Below are 19,617 nucleotides of genomic sequence, written 5' to 3' on the forward strand. Positions count from 1 at the left end.
GTGTCCTATCGATTTATGGGGATGGACCTGCAGCCCAGGGGACTTCATTCTTCTGCGCCCCTTACTGATGTTCCCAAACCAGGATGCCTGAAATTCAGAACCCAGGATGGTTCCTGGCACATGGCACTCAAATATTGGAGTGATGTATGACACCAAGAAGCAAAACAGGATGAGGCATGACACACTCCTGGCCCCTCATCTAGACTTGCCCTCCCCTTCTAAGAAATGCCCAGAAGCTTCCTGGGGAGGCGCTTGCCAGCCTGGCCATCCAGGCACTGGGCAGGCAGCTCTAGCCCTTGCCTCCTGTCAGCATAATGCATCCCTATCTACAATATGGCAAATTTCATATCCTCCCACCCTCTTTCCTGCATTATTGATAGGCTATGCACTTTTCAAAAATCAATTAGATCAGGGCGTGGAGCTGGAGTTAAAAAAAAAAAAAGCCTTTAAAAGTCTGCTCTTGTTTTTTGCTGTTTTGAATAGGAACAGATAAAGCTTTCCCTCTGGTTTGAATAAGTCAAGCCCAGGGCTAGGTTGGCTGTGATTGGCCAGGACTAGGAAAATGTGGTTAAGATGCAAACCCAAGCAAATATAACCCAGTGTCTGTGCAGCCATTACTAAGCTCAGGCAGCAGACCTGCAGACTCCTGCTTTGGGGTGGTTCTTCAAAAGCGCTGCTGCTTACTCACCAGCAAACTGGGAAGACTGGGAGAGAAGCAAGGTAAGGTCTATTCCGTTTACGGGTGCATGTCCAGTAGAGCTATCCTACCGAACAAGGAAGAAATAAGGGAGAGGAGATTGAGATTTCCCTTGCTCTGTCTTCTTCAGTGAGGCTTTTAAAGGGTTGAACCAGGAGTTTGAAACCCGTTTTGCAAACTTCTGCTGAGAAACCAAGGCCCTTTTTAGAGACCTCTGAACAGATAGGGCACGTTTTTAAAAGCTGGGGATGAAGAAGACCCCTCAGAGAGATGGTCTGGGGCAAGGGAGAGGTTAAAACCAGCAACCTCTGTTTGGGGTCCATTCATACTGTTATCTCTGTAAGAATTAAGGGCCACTTGCTTTTAACTCGTGATTTCAAAACTGCACCCCACCCCAAGGGTTTCTGCAGTGATCGATCTTAAAGGGTGCTGAATTTATAAGAACCTGGGAGGAGGGAGAGAGGGACCAAGTTTTGGGGAAATTTGATGTTATAGATGGAGTCGCATTTTCTGGGTGTTCGTGTGGCAAGAAGTCCCTTTGAGCATGTCCTCTCCTGCATTTGGGGGACCCAGGACCCGTAAGATCCTTCCTGATGACTAAGTCCCTGCTGACAAATGGGACTGCTTTTGGCCTCTAAGACGTCCCTAATTAATGCCACTTGGTTTGGCTTTTACCAGGTTGACACTTGTCTACCTTCAAGGAGTGAATTCACTGGCCCTTGTTCCCTTTGCCTAGTTGGCTAACAGCATTTGCCTTGAATGACTGAAATGGAGTGTCTGAAGAAAACCTGAACAAATATTTCCTGGCAGTTCTGAGCAGCACAGGGTGGGGCGATGCAAGTTATCAAATTAAATCCTCAAACAGTGGCTGCTCCGCCTCACTGCTCAGCTTTAGTCCTGCCATAGCAATAGACAAAGGGAGTTTTTGTGTTTTCACCAAAATACATACTAAATAACAGCGCATATTCTCCAAACCCGGGTTCATTCACCATAGCTCAAGGAAAGAATGGACAGACATGCTCCTCTTAGCAAGCACAATGTGCCTCTAGACAGCAGAGCTCCACACAGCCTTGTGGATGGGTTTTCATCTGACATAGACCCATCAAGCCAGTCCTTTTCCTTTGCCTCTTGGCCACATTCATCAGTCGTGTGTATTGTCATCAGATTGTAAGCTCCTTGAGAGCAAGAACCAGGCATGCCTTTTAATTATATAAAGGCCCTATGTGACCATGGACATGTGTAGGTGCTCGATAACCCTGGATACGTCTTGAATAGAGATGGTGCACAATCCACACAGACTTCTCTTTACCACTGCCTTCCTCCCCTCCCCCCCCCCCTGCACCCCAAGGCCAGACACAGCACCACTGGCTCCTTAGGGTGGGGGTGGGGGGGGAGGGCAGCAGCTCACTGGCAGGCCAGGCCACGCCCACCTTCCCCTGTTGGCACCTGTACTCTTTGCCCCAGGCCCAGCCCTGCTTGCCATTTTACTTCTTTTTCTGTGAGGTACAGGGAATATATTAGTCATAAGACAAGTAGGATGGGTTGTCTGAGTTTTAGGATAGTTTACTTGAAAGTAAAAGCTCAAAGAAAAGGTCAGAAAGTTGACTGTGGAGAAGCAGGAAGAACTAGAGGATGAGAATGAGAGAAGGCAGCCCAATTTAGAAATACTTCGTTTGACATCAGCTTTCCTCCTGGTGTACCATTGAATTTAGACAAGTTTAGGAAGGGCTGCAGTACATCAAAGACTAAAAGCACAGATTTTAGGATCAGATAAGGATTTCATACTAGTGTGTGATCCTGGGCAAATTATTTAATCTCTCTGAACCTGTTTTCCTACAATGTAAGACAAAGAAAATACACTCAGCTTATGAGAAATAAATGAGATAACATAAAGTGAACAACACAGGGCTTAGGATATTATCACTCCTTCAGTAAATAACGGACAAGTCATTTCCCCCATCACTGTGAAATAGCAGGACATGGCAGGGTGGCTGACAAAAGATTCGGAAGTGACTTAGGAAGAAAGCTAGACGAATGCCTGCTCGGACAGGCCTCATCTCCCTGCTTGCTCTATGATGTTTCAGTCCCAGGAAGACAGGAGCCATGTCTCTGAGCAGCGCCTTCAGGGCTGTGGGCAACGACCCTGGGATCATCACCTGGAGAATAGAGGTGAGCGGGGCTGGGGCACACCTTCCCCGAGACACCCAGGCCTGCTACAGGACAGCCCTTCTGTCTCCCGTCAGGAGCATCTAGGTGCACATTTTCCTTTGACCCCTCCTGGGTGTTCAAAGCAGGTGGGTGGCAGGTGGAGGAAATGTTCTTAGCCTTGGAGAGAAAGGCTCCAAGCAAAAGTAAGCTTGTCCTTTATTTAGCCATCTGCTCGGGTGAGTCTGCACTTCCAGTAAATGCCCTGGGGAGATGGGTGGGGCCAGGGCCCACCCAGGAGACTGGTACTCCTGGCTGCTTCTGTCAGAACCAGAGTGCTCTGGCTCCCACAAAGTAGTCGGGGAGGTTTGGGGGCACTGCACAGAGAGGGCACGGCTCATCCCTTCTCCCACCTGGACTTGAGCCGCTATGGCTGACCTTGAGCTCCAGCAGTCTAGAGCTAGGAACTGCCCTGGCCTGGTCAGCCCCACCCACCCTCACGTCCCTGCTCCGAGCCGAGTGAGTGCTGCCTAAAACCCAGAAGTGATGCCTCACTCCACTACCCTCCATGTGGAAGGAGAGTCACAGCCTCTAGCAAGCAGCTCAGTGTGTGAGAAGCCGAGGACATTTCCAACAGGTACTAAAAAGTACAAAAATTATGGGATATTTAATGTTTTTACATTTAACACACACGTTTTACATAGAACACACACAAGTATGGCTGCAGGTTTACCTCACTTGGAGGTAGTGATGAAAATCTGCATCTGAGGCCATGGGAATAGGCCTCCTGGTGCAAGACAGACAGGCATGCAGGTGATAAAGCAGGGCCCCAACCCAGACGCTGGGCTTGGAGCCCACACGCGACTGGCATTCACCCCACAAAGCCCCACAGGACCTCAGCGTTCTGTTCTTGCAGACCGTGGCCGCACTGGTGGTCAGAGTTGGAGAGCGATGTCGGAGGCAGCGGTGCAGCTGCTCAGAGGGAGGTCATTTTGTAGCTTATCCCCAGCTCTTTCTCCTGCAGCGGGCTGGGGTCCTCACAGTGCAGCGAGACAGCACAGGGCGGGCAGCAGGGAGGAGGATGGGGCGAGGACAGGCACCCAGATTCAGACTAGGGCGTCCAGGCTGAGCTCAGAAGCCAGGTGGTCATGCTACTCCTGCCACACCCTGTAAGATCAGTGGGGACATCTCCCCTGCTGTCTGTGACTTTGAGGAAAGGGCTGCTTCGGGGAGGGGGAGGTGGGAGGGAACGCAGCCTGTGCATATCCCTTATCCTTCCAGAAAATGGAGCTGGCGCTCGTGCCCCTGAGTGCCCATGGCAGCTTCTATGAGGGGGACTGCTACATCATCCTCTCGGTGAGCACTATCCGCCGCGCCCCCCCGCACCCCGCCCGCCCCACATTCCCACACGCTTCTCCCCAGAACCAGAATCCCCAGAGCCAGGCTCCACAGAGGAGAGACCTGACAATGATGCTATTCAGATCCCTGGTGTCAATCTTGACTCTTCCTCAATGTTATATAGGACAGGCCTACAATTTGACCTTAAAGGCCGTTCTTAGGTGGGAGTTTTCAATTTTGCATCAGAGGGTGGGGGTGGGGGTGGGGCCCTCAGTCTGAACTTAGATAAGTAACTCACAAACAGCACATCCTGGGGAGGGGGCAGCCCCCAGATTACAGTGGTGTGGAAGAAGGCCAGATAAATGCAGGCCTTGAAGTGCTGATTCTAGTTGAGGAAACAACATCCCACATGAATAGTGCAAGGTAAGTCTGCAATCCAAGTTGGAAAAGGTCCCTGTTGCACTCCATTTATTTGAGAACAATAAGCTGTCAACTTTTCCCAAATGTGGAGAGGAATCAGGGCTGCCTGAGCTTGAGCCACACAGTAGGCCTGCTTAGGGGCCACTGCAGGGAGGGAGAGGTCTGGAGCCACTGTATGCGGCGTTCTCCCCGTGCCAGCGGGCAGCAGCAAAGGGGAGGCGAGCTGGTCCCTGACCTGATCTCTCTGGCTACATCCCAGACCCGGAGAGTGGGCAGTCTCCTCTCCCAGGACATCCACTTCTGGATCGGGAAGGACTCCTCCCAGGATGAGCAGAGCTGCGCGGCCATCTACGCCACACAGCTGGATGACTACCTGGGGGGCAGCCCCGTGCAGCACCGAGAGGTCCAGCACCATGAGTCCGACACCTTCCGCGGCTACTTCAAGCAGGGCATCATGTGAGTAGTTAAGGATGAGCCAGGGGAAAAGGGCAGTTTACCAAAAAGGAAACCCAAAGGGCCAATAAGTACATGAAGAAAGTAATCAGAGAAATGTAAATCCAAACTAAGCTTCTAATTTCCACTGCTTGAGTAGCACAAATCTGAGCTGGGCGGTGCTAGTGCTGGCGAGATTGTGGGGAAATAGGAGCCCTTGGGCCTTGCTGGTGGGAGGGAGGACTGGCACAGCATTCCAAAGAGTAATCTGCCCCTGAGGCAAATCCCATTTCTGGGTGTATAATTCAAAGGAATTCTCACGTACCCAGTTCCATAAAGGCACATGAACCAGGATGTTCACAGCAGTTATCATTAGTGGTGGCAGAAGCTGCAGGCAATGTGGAAGCCCATCACTGGGAGACTGGACAAGAAAAATACTCCATGACATCAAGGAGTACTACGCAGGAGCCGTAAGCAGCGGATTAGACACATACCTAACATGGACAGAGCTCAACATCAGGCCGCTTTAGTGAACACAGTAAGAAACAGCCTTGAGCTATGTAACAGAATACCCATTTCTGTTGTTTTTTAAAAAAACTACATGCACACAAAACAACAGTCCACATTTCACCAGAATAAAAATAAATCCATGTTAAACTGTTAGAATGGTTGCCCATGGTGGGGTGAGGCCTGTGAGTAGGGTATGCAGATAAAAGAGAATACGTAAGTACCTAAAACAAGAGAGGGTTCTGGTACTGCTCCATGAACTAATGAGTTTGATCAACTCAAAACTTTGCACTTGAGATTAAAACAAAAAGAAATTCCAATGAGCTCAAGAATTCTGAGGCTGGTCCAAGGCCAGCTTCGTGCAGATTGGCAGTTCCCACGACCTGCTGGGCACAGGGCATCACCCTGTCACCAGGAACCGGGTATGGAGGCTGGGTTGGGTGAGTGCCGGGGCAGGAGAACTGATTCCAGGAGGGAGCGGGTCCTCAGGCCATGGTGTCACCGATGCTCCTGCTGCTGCCCAGCTTGTGCCCCTCTCCCTGCCACACACTGAGTCACACAGTTCCCAGCACCAAACAAGCTCTTCCGTGCTGTGGGGTCTTGATTACCAGTGTTCCCTCTGTTTTGAACACTAGATCCTTGTTGTTGGTTCCTATCCCTTTAATTCTCAGCTGGACTGTTACACCTTCGGAGAAGACTGCCTGACCACTCTGTCAAAAAGTCTGCCACTGTGTCTCCTTCTGTGGCAGCGGTGACTGCCATAGAGGTTTACTTTGCTTATTTACTGTTCTCACCCACATGGGCGGAAACTGCATCTGTGTGACTCACCACTGTCTCCCCAGTACCTAACACAGAGCAGGTGCCCAATAAATAACTTAATGGATGTTCCCTTAGCTACAAGAGGGGGGGTGTGGCCTCCGGGATGAAGCATGTGGAGACCAACACCTATGACGTGGAGCGGCTGTTACACGTGAAGGGGAAGAGAAACATCAGGGCCACTGAGGTAAGTCCTCCCCACTGTTTCTGGGCCCAGGGCCCCTCTACCTGGTACCTAAGAATTCCTCCTGAGTAACCTCTACCTCCAGGTGGAAATGAGCTGGGACAGTTTCAACAGAGGTGATGTCTTCTTGTTGGACCTTGGGAAGGTTATCATCCAGTGGAATGGTCCAGAGAGCAACAGCGGGGAGCGTCTGAAGGTACAGCTCTTTCCGGCCTTCCTGCTCTCCTCCCCCTCAGGCCTGCTCAGAGAGCATGGCTCTCTCAGGTGCCTTTTCCTTCTTCCTTCCTTGCTCGCTCTTACCTGAGATTCAAGGCGGACCCCTGCCTTGGAGCAGAATCTGATTTAGAAAGAGGCCAAGTGTGTGAGTCTCTGACTCACCTCTGGGCTCCTCGGCATCAGAGAAACTCCTGTCTGGGATCCAGGCTGCTCCTCCCAAGGCCATCAGGCAGAAAAGGGGGGGAAGGGGCAGAGAAGCTAAGTGCTTCCATGGGTTTCTTTGACAGGCTATGCTTCTGGCAAAGGATATTCGGGACAGGGAGCGAGGGGGCCGTGCCGAAATAGGAGTGATCGAGGGAGACAAGGAGGCAGCAAGCCCAGAGCTGATGAAGGTCCTTCAGGACACCCTCGGCCGACGTTCTATTATCAAGCCTGCGGTCCCAGATGAGATCCTAGATCAGCAGCAGAAATCAAATATCATGTTATATCAGTGAGTAGCTAAACTGGCTGCTGGTTGGAAGCTGGGACAGGGGGAAGGTGTCCCCTAGAAGACTAGGGGACACTTCTGCTTGGCTGCTCATTTTGGGTGCAGGAGTCTGGCTTTCTTTTAGTCTTTTTCCAATGCAGCTTCTCGAAAGAGCTTGCTGTTCTGATTCAAGGAGGCAGCTACCATCTGTCCTTGTCAGCAACTCTTCCTGGTCTCTTGGGGAAACTGTTCCTTTACTTGGATCTATACCTGCGCAGGGATGTGACGGGATGTTTGGAGAGAGATGCACAAGTCTCCACTGGAGAACTGAGTCCCTCACATTCCCATCTGCATTCAAGCCAGGCCTGTCATAGGAAGTCAAACTCTCCCCAGAAACTCCATATTAAAACAAAGCCAGGAAGATACCAAACGACTACAAGATGCTTCGCAGAAGCAAAGGCACATGCTAACCTCTCCCTTTCTCCAGTGTCTCAGACTCAGCTGGGCAGCTGGTGGTCAGAGAGGTAGCGACGAGGCCGCTGGTCCAGGACCTACTGAGCCATGATGTAAGCAGAGCTTGAGTGGGGTGGCCAGACCTGGCCTCAGGGCAGGCCCTGGGGGAAGCGTAACCACTTGTGTCCCTGGCTGCTTCAGGACTGCTACATCCTGGACCACAGCGGAACCAAGATCTACGTGTGGAAAGGAAGAGGAGCCACAAAGGCTGAGAAGCAGATGGCCATGTCTAAGGCCCTGGTAGGAGCTACAGATGCACAACGTTGTCCAAAAATTTTGTCAGTAACACTTCAGCTGTGCTCAGAGAGCCACACTAGGCCCCTGAGCAAAGAACATTGCAGTTACATACATGGACTTCGAAGTCAGGCAAAGTGGGATTCAAATCCAGGTTCAATGCCATCCCCTGGGGTTGCTGTGAGGGTTAAATAACATCTGTAAGGCATTCAGAACAGTACCTGGTACACACACTGGCTCAATAAAAGGTGGCTGTTACTATGGAAGGGGACAGATAGCACGTATTAAGGGTAATGGCCCTGTCCTCAAGGAGCTTATGATATTGTGCAGACCCCACAGATAAACCAAGCAGGATGCACTTACAGAGCAGTAAATGGGCAAATGAATGTGAGACAAAGTCAGTATTCTACATGAGTGTTCAAAGAACAGAAAAAAAGAATAATCATCATGACAGGCCAATAAACAGGTGACAAAATGTTCCATTCAGTCCTTTCCTTGAGTGAGGTACATTCGTCCTAGACAGAAATGAGTTAGAATTTGACTCTGACTCCCAGAAGGGAACAAACAGCAATCCCACCAACTGGCTTCAAAAGGGTGAGTGACGGGTCAGTAAAGGACTCGGTGCATTCCCTGACTGACCTGCCTTTTGGGGGGTGACGGGGTATCTACAGAGCTTCATCAAGATGAAGGGCTACCCCAGCAGCACCAATGTGGAGACGGTCAACGATGGTGCCGAGTCGGCCATGTTCAAGCAGCTGTTCCAGAAGTGGTCCGTGAAGGAGCAGACCGTGGGCCTGGGGAAAGCGTTCAGCATCGGTAAAGTTGGTAAGATTGCCCCAGACTGTATTCCTACCGGGACTGTAGAAAGGCAGGCATGGATGATCTTCACTCACTCGGCTTCTCCCAACCCCTTCTCTGCAGCTAAAGTTTTCCAGGATAAATTTGATGTGACTCTGCTGCACTCCAAACCAGAAGTAGCTGCCCAGGAACGAATGGTGGATGACGGCAATGGGAAAACCGAGGTAAGCCTAACGATTCCCATCTCAGCGCAGGCAGGCAGCTCTGTCCTCCTGGCTGTTCTGCTGGAGAGGAGAGGGCAGGTGATTTTGTGTCTGATTTGCTTTCCTTTTCATCTCCGGTGCCTAGGAGTATTCTCTCCGAGATGTCTGAGTCTGCATTTTTCCCACAATTCTTCAGGAAAGTGAAAGGCAGATACCCTAGTGAGCTATCAATAACTCACCTGGCAGAACTATTCAAATCACCTCTGAGCTGTGACAGGAGGGGCCTGACCAGGGAGAGTCCAGTTCTCCTCCAGATTCAAATCATGCAAATGGGATAAGCCCTGCCACCGGGAAAGCAGCCCCAGAGGGGGCAGGGGACTGTGAGTGGCAGGTGCTAGTGCCTTACGTGGGGATTCTCTGCTAAGCCCCGCCCCGTTCCCTCAGGCAGCTGTCGCTTCACACAGCACCCCATCTCTGGGGAACCGTCTCCTTCTGTACCCAGGTCTGGAGAATTGAAAATCTGGAGCTGGTCCCCGTGGAGCATCAGTGGTACGGCTTCTTCTATGGGGGAGATTGCTATCTGGTTCTCTACACGTTCGAGGTTTACGCGAAGCCGCATTACATCCTGTACATCTGGCAGGTAGGCCTGGGGCAGGCTCTCAGCTTTCAGAGATGATGCTTCCTCTGGCCACTAGGCTGGGGCAAGGGCAGCAGCAGCCATTTCTCCTGTCACCGCTGCAGGGCCGCCACGCCTCACAGGACGAGCTGGCAGCCTCGGCATTCCAGGCGGTGGAGGTGGATCGGAAGTTTGATGGGGCCCCTGTGCAGGTTCGGGTTACCATGGGGAAGGAGCCACGCCACTTCATGGCCATCTTCAAAGGAAAGCTGGTTATCTTTGAGGTGAGAGCCCTCAGTATAAAGTTACACCAGGAGCCAGAATGCTCCGAACTAACAAGTAGGGGCTACGGGAGAGGAGAGGAGGGGTGGAGAGCAGGCCTTGGGGTAGACGTGGACAAGAAGGGGTTAATCTCTCTAAGACACTGAAGTGAATCCCAACTGCCTAAGACTTCAAGTCCAAACCACTGCCTAATTCATGTTCAAGGTTGTTCATAACCCGACCCAGATTACCCCTGTGAGTGCACTACCCTCACTCCCTAACCCCGTGGTCGGCAAACTGCGGTTCGCGAGCCACATGCGGTTCTTTGGCCCCTTGAGTGTGGCTCTTCCACAAAATACCACGGCCTGGGCGAGTCTATTTTGAAGAAGTGGCGTTACAAGAAGTTTAAGTTTAAAAAACTTGACTCTCAAAAGAAATTTCAATCGTTGTACTGTTGATATTTGGCTCTGTTGGCTAATGAGTTTGCCGACCACTGCCCTAACCTACGCGCTCCACTCATCAGGTGGGTCTCCTCACTGGGCCGCACGTATGCCATATCACACTCCCCATCAACCTTTCCCACCGAGTGTGTCCTTCAGATTCAAGTCCTACTTCTCCCATGAAGCCCTGGCTGAAGCACTACCAGAAATGTACAATGGCACATGCTTGATATACACAAGTCTGTGGTCAAGTCCTAGTCTTGCCATTTATTAGCTAGGTTTCTAAGCCTCAGTTTCCCCATCTGTACTATCTGAAGGGATAAACCTTCACAGAGTTATTTGGAGGATCAATGAAATGATGTAGGTAAAGCACCAGCCACAAAGCCTCCATATAACAGAGGTCTCAGGATGAAAGCTAACATTATTGGTACCATAACTCCAGGTCACCCCCCCCCCCCCCCCCCAGTTAGCCTACAAGCTCCTCAGAGGCAAATATGGTGTCAAATACATCCAGGTTCTCAACAGCTAGCCCAGTGCTCTCTCCCGTAGTGCACCTCAAATCCAGACTCTGCTTTTCTCCTTTTCTCTAGGGTGGGACTTCCCGGAAGGGAAATGCCGAGCCCGACCCTCCAGTAAGGCTCTTCCAAATTCAAGGAAATGACAAATCTAACACCAAAGCAGTGGAGGTGCCAGCCTTTGCCTCCTCCCTGAACTCCAATGACGTCTTCCTGTTGCGGGCCCAGGCAGAGCACTACCTGTGGTACGGCAAGGTAGGATGGCTGGGCTCAGCGGTCACACCAGCCCTGGGCCCACCCTCCGGTCTGCAAGGCTGGAACAGTTCACAGACAGAGGAACCTTTTTCCTAAAGGGTCTTCGAAGGCACTGCCAACGTTCTCCACAATTAGGCCTCCAATTAGCAAGTCAATGACCGTCCTGCCCAGGCCCAGGAGACACCCCATAAACGTCTAAATAACTCAATCTTTGCCCACTAATTTGGTGGATCACAGTAAGACAGGGCATTACCACTGAACAATAACACGGAAGATGTGATGTTTGTCCATTCAGACTGCATCTGCATTGAAAAGAACTGAGTTGTTTTACAAAAGAGAATTGAACAGGAAAAGATGCTCAACATCATTAGTCATTAGGGAAATGCAAGTGAAAACCCAATGAGACACACACTTATTAGAATGACTAAAAAAATTGAGAATATCAAGTGCAGATGAGGATGTTTCTTATAAAACATACACTTGTCATACGATCCAACAATCCCACTCCTGGGCATTTAACCATGTGAAATAAAACACTGTCTTCACACAAAAACCCATATGCAAATGTTTATAGCACATAGCACCTTTATTCACAATCACCGAACACGGAAAGCAGCTCCACTGGAGAAGGGATAAACAGCATTACATCCATACAATGGAATACTACTCAGCAACACAAAGAGTGAGTGTCATACCCACAACTACAAGGGTGATACTAAGTGAAGAAGCCAGACTCAAAGGCTACATAGTGTATGATTCCATTTATGACCTCTGGAGAAGGCAAAACGACTGTGATGGAGAGCAGAACAGTGGTTGCCAGAGGTTAAGGATCGGAAGAGTTGAATATAAAGGGATAGTCTAGGCCAGTGATGTGCAACCTTTTGAGCTTGGTGTGTCAAACTTCGCCAAAAAACTGAGCATAACTCAGGTAGTGTGTCACTTTGAGGAAAAAAACATTATTTCGCAAATGTTTCATCCTCAGGAGCAGCAAATGTTTCATCCTCAGCATGCGGCTACCTCAGCGACCGCGTGTCATCAGAAATGGCTACGCGTGTCAGCGCTGACACGCGTGTCATAGGTTCGCCATCACTGGTCTAGGCACATGTTTTGCTGGGGCAAGGCAACTGTTCTGATTCTTTGCTGTGGTGGTAACTCGATTCGATGCATTTGTCAAGACGCATAAAACCGTATGCCAAAAAGAGTGAATTTTTGCGTATGTAATTTTAAAAATAAGTTTAAATTTTTCTCTTAAAAATATTAAAAGTAGGTGGTAAAATTCCAACTGAAACCAAAACAAAGGTGACTCTTGTCAACATCCATGTGGGTTTCAGAGCCTAGTTCTATTCTTTGCCACCACAGTGGTTTCCTCCCCCACCCCACCCCTTCCCAGCACTAGAACAAACCTATTCCCCGTCACAAAGTAGCTGATCCTAGCTACTCTAAGCTATTAGTCTCAGAAGCTTTTTTTCCACCTCAACGTGCTCATGTGCAACTAACATCTGTGTTCTCCTCACCCCCCTCTCAGGGGTCTAGTGGGGATGAGCGGGCAATGGCTAAGGAGCTGGCCGGGCTTCTCTGTAATGGCACTGAGGACACTGTGGCCGAGGGCCAGGAGACGCCGGAGTTCTGGGACCTGTTGGGAGGGAAAACTCCCTATGCCAATCACAAAAGGTATGGGACCACAACATCCCCTCCTCTTGGCTCCTCTTGGCTCCCCCCGCCTCCCAGGCTTGTGAACCGCACATGATTTCTAAGCTCAGTTCCTCCAAACGGACTATATTGCAGACTACAGCAGGAAATCCTGGATGTCCAGCCCCGTCTCTTTGAATGTTCCAATAAGACTGGCCGGTTCATTGTCACCGAGATCACAGAATTCACCCAGGATGACCTGAACCCAGGCGATGTGATGCTTCTAGATACCTGGGACCAGGTAAGACACAGCCAGAGTGCTTGGAACAAAAGACAGAGATCCTCTCAGTCTGGGCTATTTTTATGTAGTAACTCCGCTGCCAGAATAAACCCAGGACCGTCCCCAAGTCAATCAAACAATTATCAGTGGTGACCAACAACGGAGCCTGCTTTTTACCAGAGCTGGTAAGAACAGAATGTTGTTTAAAACTCACCATCCTGGGAACTCTCCCACCGTGCTCTGGGGAAAATCAGGCCATCCTATCTGTCATCAGGCACTGCTTTCTCTCAGGACCAATAGCAGCAGGTTCCACACCCAAATATGGTCCTTTGAGGAACGAAGGGGTGGGAAAGGGGTATCTCCAAGGCAACCTCTCCTGACATCCCATCTTCTTCAGTTTGGCTCAGCAAACATGCTCAGCACCTCCTCTGTTCTAGTCACGGAGTGAGGTGTGATGTCACCAAGGTGAAGAGTGCCATCCTGCTCTGAGACTTCACAGGCTGATGGGGTGGGGACGTAGAAGATTCATTTTACTATGATGGAGGTGCATAAAAGGTGCCACGGGAGCACAAATTAGGGGCACTCACACAACTTAGCAGCTCAGAGCTGACGTCCTGGAGGAAATGGCTCCCAACTGAATCTCAAAGGATAAATAGGCATTAATCAGGTAAAGAGGGCATTCCAGGCAAAGGAAATAGCACAAGTAAAAGCAAGGCACGAATTATTCTAGTATACATGGAGCTACGAAAGAAAAATATTATCAGAACATAAGATCTAGAGTTAAAGAGCACCCTAGAGATGCAGCTGAAGAAGTAGGTATGGACCTTACCTACTGTGTGAAAAAGTCTGAGCTTTATCCTGGAAAGCTACTGAAGTTTAAGCAGGTGAGTGGCAAGGTCGGACTGCACTTGGAGTAGAGCATTCCAGCAAGTGTAGGAGGAGGGATGGGGTGAGAACAAAAGAAGACTATGCTGGGAGGCCGGTCAGCAGTCTACGGTTAGAGTCCAGTGAAGCGCTGCTGCGCGGGCCCACACAGGAGCAATGGAGTAGAGATGCAGAGATGGTGACAGATTTGATAACTTCAGAGAAGGTAAACTGGCTGGCCTTAGTAACTCACTGGATATGGGGCATCTAGGATGAATCCCAGGTTACTGCCTTAAAAATGACCTTTCACCACGAATGGAGACACAGACAAAAATTTAGAAAAGAGCTCCATTTTGGGGTGTTATATTTGAGGTGCTTGAAGACAGCCAAGAGGAGATGTTTTGCAAGAAGTTGGATTCAGGAAGTTGAAGTTCAGATAAAGAGCTCAGGTCTGGAGATGTACATATGGGAGATACACATGGCAATTAAAATCACAAATCAAGATGATTCTGAGAAAAGCTCTCTGCTGAGGCTGTGAATTGCTGGGGGGCGAAAAGAGGGCAGTGTTTATGATCTAGTACACAGTACTTGTTATGAGCACATTAACAAATATTCCATCTCTACCATAACAGGTGTTCTTGTGGATTGGGGCTGAGGCCAATGCCATGGAGAAGGAGAAAGCTCTGGCTACAGCCCAGGAGTACCTGCACACTCACCCTAGTGGCCGAGACACTGACACACCGATCCTGATCATCAAGCAGGGGTTCGAGCTTCCCATCTTCACAGGCTGGTTCTTGGCCTGGGACTCTCACATGTGGAGTGTAAGAACAGAGAACGGGGAGGCGTTCTTCCTGTCAGGGAGCTCAGCATTAATAGCTCAGTGGGAAGGTGGGGTACTCCAGGGCTGAGTATACCCAAGTCCACATTTCCCTTACTCCCTGCCCCCTGCTTTTTACTTCTCTTTCCCACCCTCCACAGCACTAAGTCCAGTTGGAGAATCCACAGCTTATTTCAGGAATAAGCAGCGTGTAGAAGTGATAATGTTTAGAAAGTATACCCACACACCTGTTTTTTAGCTTTACAACCGTCCTGACAGCTACGGTAAACATGGTTTCCCATGTTACCGATGAGGAAGCTTAGAGGAGTTATTTGTCTAAAGACACAATTAACCAGGTTTTCTGACTCCTAGTCAACTGCTGTCTTAAGTCCTATAGGGAGGACTGAGGGACCACCAGCAAAGAATGCATATGATGTTTACAGACCTCCCAATCCTGCATGGGCCTAGAAGGGATTTTCATTTTTGCTCATCCCTGACATGTCTTGGGATTCCCTGGCGTTTTTGCTTTTTTCGAGGGTACAGACTAGGCCTGAGATGGCCATCCTTATATGCAGCACTTCACCCTATGTTTTCTCTCTCTTCCTTTCAGGCAGGGAAATCCTATGAACAGTTAAAAGGAGAGCTGGGAGACACTGCTGCTATCACGAGAATCACTGCTGTGAGTTTCTTGGAGGAGCAAGTCACTCAGGCAGCCAGAGCCAAAGAGAAACAGCGAGTGCTACAGATGTCACATGGGTGAAACCCTGTCATGTCCTCTTAGTATCACTCAAGTCGTCTGTTCCGATATGAAGATTGTTTTAATGAATAGAAAAGCAGGTCTCAGAGCCAAGTTCTTTATTTTACCGCCTTCCAGAATTTAAAACAGACTTGCTGTTTTTAAAAAGCAACAAAAACTAATTTTATTATTCAACTCTGTCATTCAGGACAGATTAAATTTATTGACAGCATTTCTCACACAGAAGTAGTAAGTTTCTAACCCAAATGATATGTTTATCAGTTTCTGACAGTGGAATCCACAGAAACTCAGGTCATTACCCCTATTTTAATGGCTAAAAGAAGTGGAGCCTCTGCCAGGAATTCAACAGCAATTTAACATCAGGATGAGCTGGACAGCACCAGCTGTCCAAACCAACTGACAATTATGTCCTCTGTGCTCTGCAAACTCAAGATTCCAAAGCTAATGGTGATGTAGCATCTTTAAAATGTATTTTAAGAAAAGTATGACTTCAACTGAAGTCATTTAAAGCCTGGAAATGCAGAGCCCAAGTTAAGTGCCAAGAGAAGGGATGTGATCACAATATTTAATGAGATTTAAGCATAGCACTGATGCCAAAATGGCTAGACAGGATTTACCTTATATTTATTCAATCAGCTTTCCCAAGGACCCCAAAGTCTGAATATTTTGGATTCCCTGATGATTCTGACATGCAGCCAGGTTTGGGGACAACTGTTCTAAAAGCTAATTACAAAGAGTGAAGTGGTATAAACCAAAATTTTAATATTATACACACAGAACTTCGATTGTACAGCCCTGAACAGTTTTTTACCCTGTGTCTCCGTTTTCATCTATCTTACCTAGGACATGAGGAATACAACTCTCTCCCTGAATTCTGAGATAAAATATTACCCTATAGAAGTTCTATTGAAAAATCAGAATCAAGAGTTGCCCGAGGATGTGGACCCTGCCAAAAAGGAGGTGAGTCTGATGCAAGTGCAGCTCTCCAGGAGTAAAGTGGCTGTCTCCATACACGCCTGACACTTCTGGAACACCGTAAGCACTCAGACATTTGAGCTACCAGTAGCTCAAAAACCCAGGGCTCTGTTTCTTTCTTTCATTTTATTATTATTAACCATAGAATATACTTTATTCAGATACCCTTAGTTTTTCTCCATTGTCCAATTTGTTTCAGGATCTTATCCAGGACATCCTGTTACATTAAGCAGTATGTCTCCTTAGGCCCGTGGTCAGCAAACTGCGGCTCGCAAGCCACATGCGGCTCTTTGGCCCCTTGAGTGTGGCTCTTCCACAAAATACCACAACCTGGGCAAGTCTATTTTGAAGAAGTGGCGTTTGAAGAAGTTTAAGTTTAAAAAATTTGGCTCTCAAAAGAAATTTCAATCATTGTACTGTTGATATTTGGCTCTGTTGACTAATGAGTTTGCCGACCACTGCTTTAGGCTATTCTTGGTTGTCATACTTCCTCCAACTTTGTCTTCGATGACTTAGTATCCTGTGCCTTCTGTAACAAATTAGACACATCCACAAAGAAATGGCTGCAGCTTAAGTTCCAGTTTAGGCAAATAGCTGGCTGGTGAGGTTCAGCTGGTTGGAGCATCATCCTGTACACCAAAAGGGGGGGGTTAAATTCCCAGTCAGGGCACATAACTAGGTTGTGGGTTTGATCCCGTCGGGATGTGCACTGGGGGCAACTGATAAATGTTTCTCTCTCTCTCCCGCCGACTCCCTCCTTCTCTCGCTCCCTCTCACTCTTGCTCTCCCTGAGAGGCATACATTACCAGTCATCCCATCCCCTTCTTGGTCACCGCAGCCGCCACCACCAAACAACTGACACTAACAAGTAACTATTCATCCCCGCCGACTCCATTGCTCGCTACCAGCCGCTTGCCGCCCTCCCGGGCTCTCTCTCTCTCTCTCTCTCTCTCTCTCTCTCTCTCTCTCTCTCTCTCTCTCCCTTTCTCCCTCTCTCCCTCCCTCCCTCCCTTCCTTCCTTTCTTTTCTTTGGTTAATCCTCACCAGAGGATATGTTTCCATTGATTTTTAGAGAGTGAAAGGGAGGGAGAGAGACACAAAGAGAGAAACATCGATGTGAGAGAGATACATCAATTGGCATGTAGCCCGATCAGAACTGAAGGATGCCCTTGACCCGAATCGAACCTGGGACACTTCAGTCTGAGGGCCAATGCTCTATTCACTGAGCCAGGCTAGCTAGAGCTCCAGGGCTCTTTCTTGATATGTTTTTCTCACCTCCCACATCAATCCATCAGCTAGCCTCTGTGCACTGCTCTCCACCGCTCTGCTGCCAGTCTGGTCCAGCCATTGTGGCCTACTACAATAGTCCCCCAGCTGGTTCCTACAATCTGTTCCCCACCTAACAACCAATGGGCTTCTGAAACAGATGACACTGTTCTATTTAAAACACTTGAATGGCTTCCTACTGCACATAGAGAAGAAACCAAACTCCTTTCCATGGCATCCAAGGCCCTATCCAATCTGCCCCCTGCCCCCCTCTGATTTAATCCCACACACCAGTACCCTCTTCACTTAGCCCCCTTCAGCCAGTAGCTGCTTTTCTTCTAACATGCTCATTCCAGCCGTTGAGTCTTTACACTTGCTATTGCTCCTACAAGAAAAAAACTAACCGTCAACGCCTCATTATTTAGGTCTCAGCTCCAATATCACGTCCCCAAGAAGGCCTTCCCTGACTCCCCTACCTACCACTGCTCCCCTCACTCCCTCCAGTCCCTTTATACTTGTTTATTGTCTGTCTCCCCTTCTAGTAGTGTCCTTAAGATCAAGGACCTTATCTGTCTTGTTCACCATCACATTCTCAGCTTTTCACCACCTAAAACAGTACCTGACAAATAGTAGGCATTTCTTAAGTTCTGGTTAAATGAATTAGCATACTCATGTGGAATGAATTAATCTCTCCCTTGAAGGATTTTATTTGGGAAGAGTCCTAGATTTCTTAAAAGCACAGGTCATCTACACTAATAAGATGCAAATTGACCGTACCTTCGTGATGCCCAGCAGCCAATCAGGAGTATGCAAATCAACCCAACAAAAATGGCAGGTTAATTTGCATACGCAGGCACCAATGGGCCAGCGGCAGGGCAGGAGGCTTGCGGCTTGCGACGACGCAGGCGTTCTGCACCACCCCAGCCGCTCCGGGCCTCTGGGCAGCGTGGGAAGGCGGGAAGGCAGCTCCTCTAGTATATTAATAATGTTACTTGGATAGAAAATACTCATTAAACATCAATAAATAAATGTTAGGAAAATTTTATGCTCTCAACAAGATCCACCTGATCTTGTATTTGAAATTCTGGGCCCTGGCCAGGTAGTTCAGTTGATTAGAGCATCATCCCCATACACCAAGGTTTTGGGTTCAATCCCCAGTCAGGCTCTCTCTCTAAAATCAATTGGAAAAAAAAAAGTCTGGATAAAAATGGCAGATATGGGCATAATGCAAGGAAAACTATTGCTCCATTTAGCCAAAACCTAATGTCTAGAAATCATACATAATATATAACCCATTTCTTGTCCTTCTGGCAAGAAACTGATGTCAGGTGACTTCCTAAGAGAAGTGAACCTAATCAGTTCTTCCATAGGCCAAGATGGGACTCTACAACCTGAAGAACTCTCCAATGAATAATTTAAGTCTATTACCAAATTTCTAAAATCCAGTCTACTTCCCCTTCAGGGTCCTATCCCTCTTAGCCCCACTCTCCCAAACTGTTGGCACTGATAGGTGCCATGCTTCCTTTTAACCGGAAACTTTTTTTCTCTTTCTTAGAATTACCTCTCTGAACAGGACTTTGTTTCTGTGTTTGGCATCACGAGAGGGCAATTTGCTGCTCTGCCTGGCTGGAAACAGCTCCAAATGAAGAAAGAAAAGGGGCTTTTCTAAAGCAAGAAAGCATATACATATGCAAGAGCACAGAAGAGAGCAGGTAGTGCCAATATCAGGACAGAATTTATCTACCAATTGTTGCCTAACATTCAGCACTTCATTTAGATAAAACAGGGTCTGCAAATCACAGCATGTTCTCCATTTTGTTCACCCCTGCATTCCTTACTTGTTATATACCCACTTTTTAATTTTTGTGGCCTTCTGGCTAAAGCCTCAGCGGAAAGCACTAAAACTACATGAGTCTGGAGAAGCCAAAAGTAATAATAAAAAACAAAAACAACAACAACTAAGTTTAAAGTGT

The 19,617-nt window shown here is 48.5% G+C and overlaps 1 protein-coding gene across 1 annotated transcript; it reads left to right on the forward strand.

Moving 5' to 3' along the window:
* Positions 1-2,800: 2,800 nt before the first annotated feature.
* Positions 2,801-19,617, forward strand: AVIL (advillin). Its single transcript, XM_008148730.3, has 19 exons — positions 2,801-2,866; positions 4,124-4,198; positions 4,860-5,056; positions 6,434-6,542; positions 6,625-6,735; positions 7,043-7,245; positions 7,709-7,787; positions 7,876-7,974; positions 8,640-8,793; positions 8,890-8,990; positions 9,472-9,609; positions 9,711-9,869; positions 10,877-11,056; positions 12,582-12,727; positions 12,842-12,986; positions 14,462-14,650; positions 15,257-15,325; positions 16,247-16,363; positions 19,200-19,617. Exons 1-19 carry the CDS (start codon positions 2,801-2,803, stop codon positions 19,311-19,313), a joined length of 2,451 nt encoding a protein of 816 aa, XP_008146952.3. The 3' UTR covers positions 19,314-19,617.

The sequence above is a fragment of the Eptesicus fuscus genome, chromosome 7, assembly GCF_027574615.1.
Source record: "Eptesicus fuscus isolate TK198812 chromosome 7, DD_ASM_mEF_20220401, whole genome shotgun sequence".
Classification (NCBI taxonomy): Eukaryota; Metazoa; Chordata; class Mammalia; order Chiroptera; family Vespertilionidae; genus Eptesicus; species Eptesicus fuscus.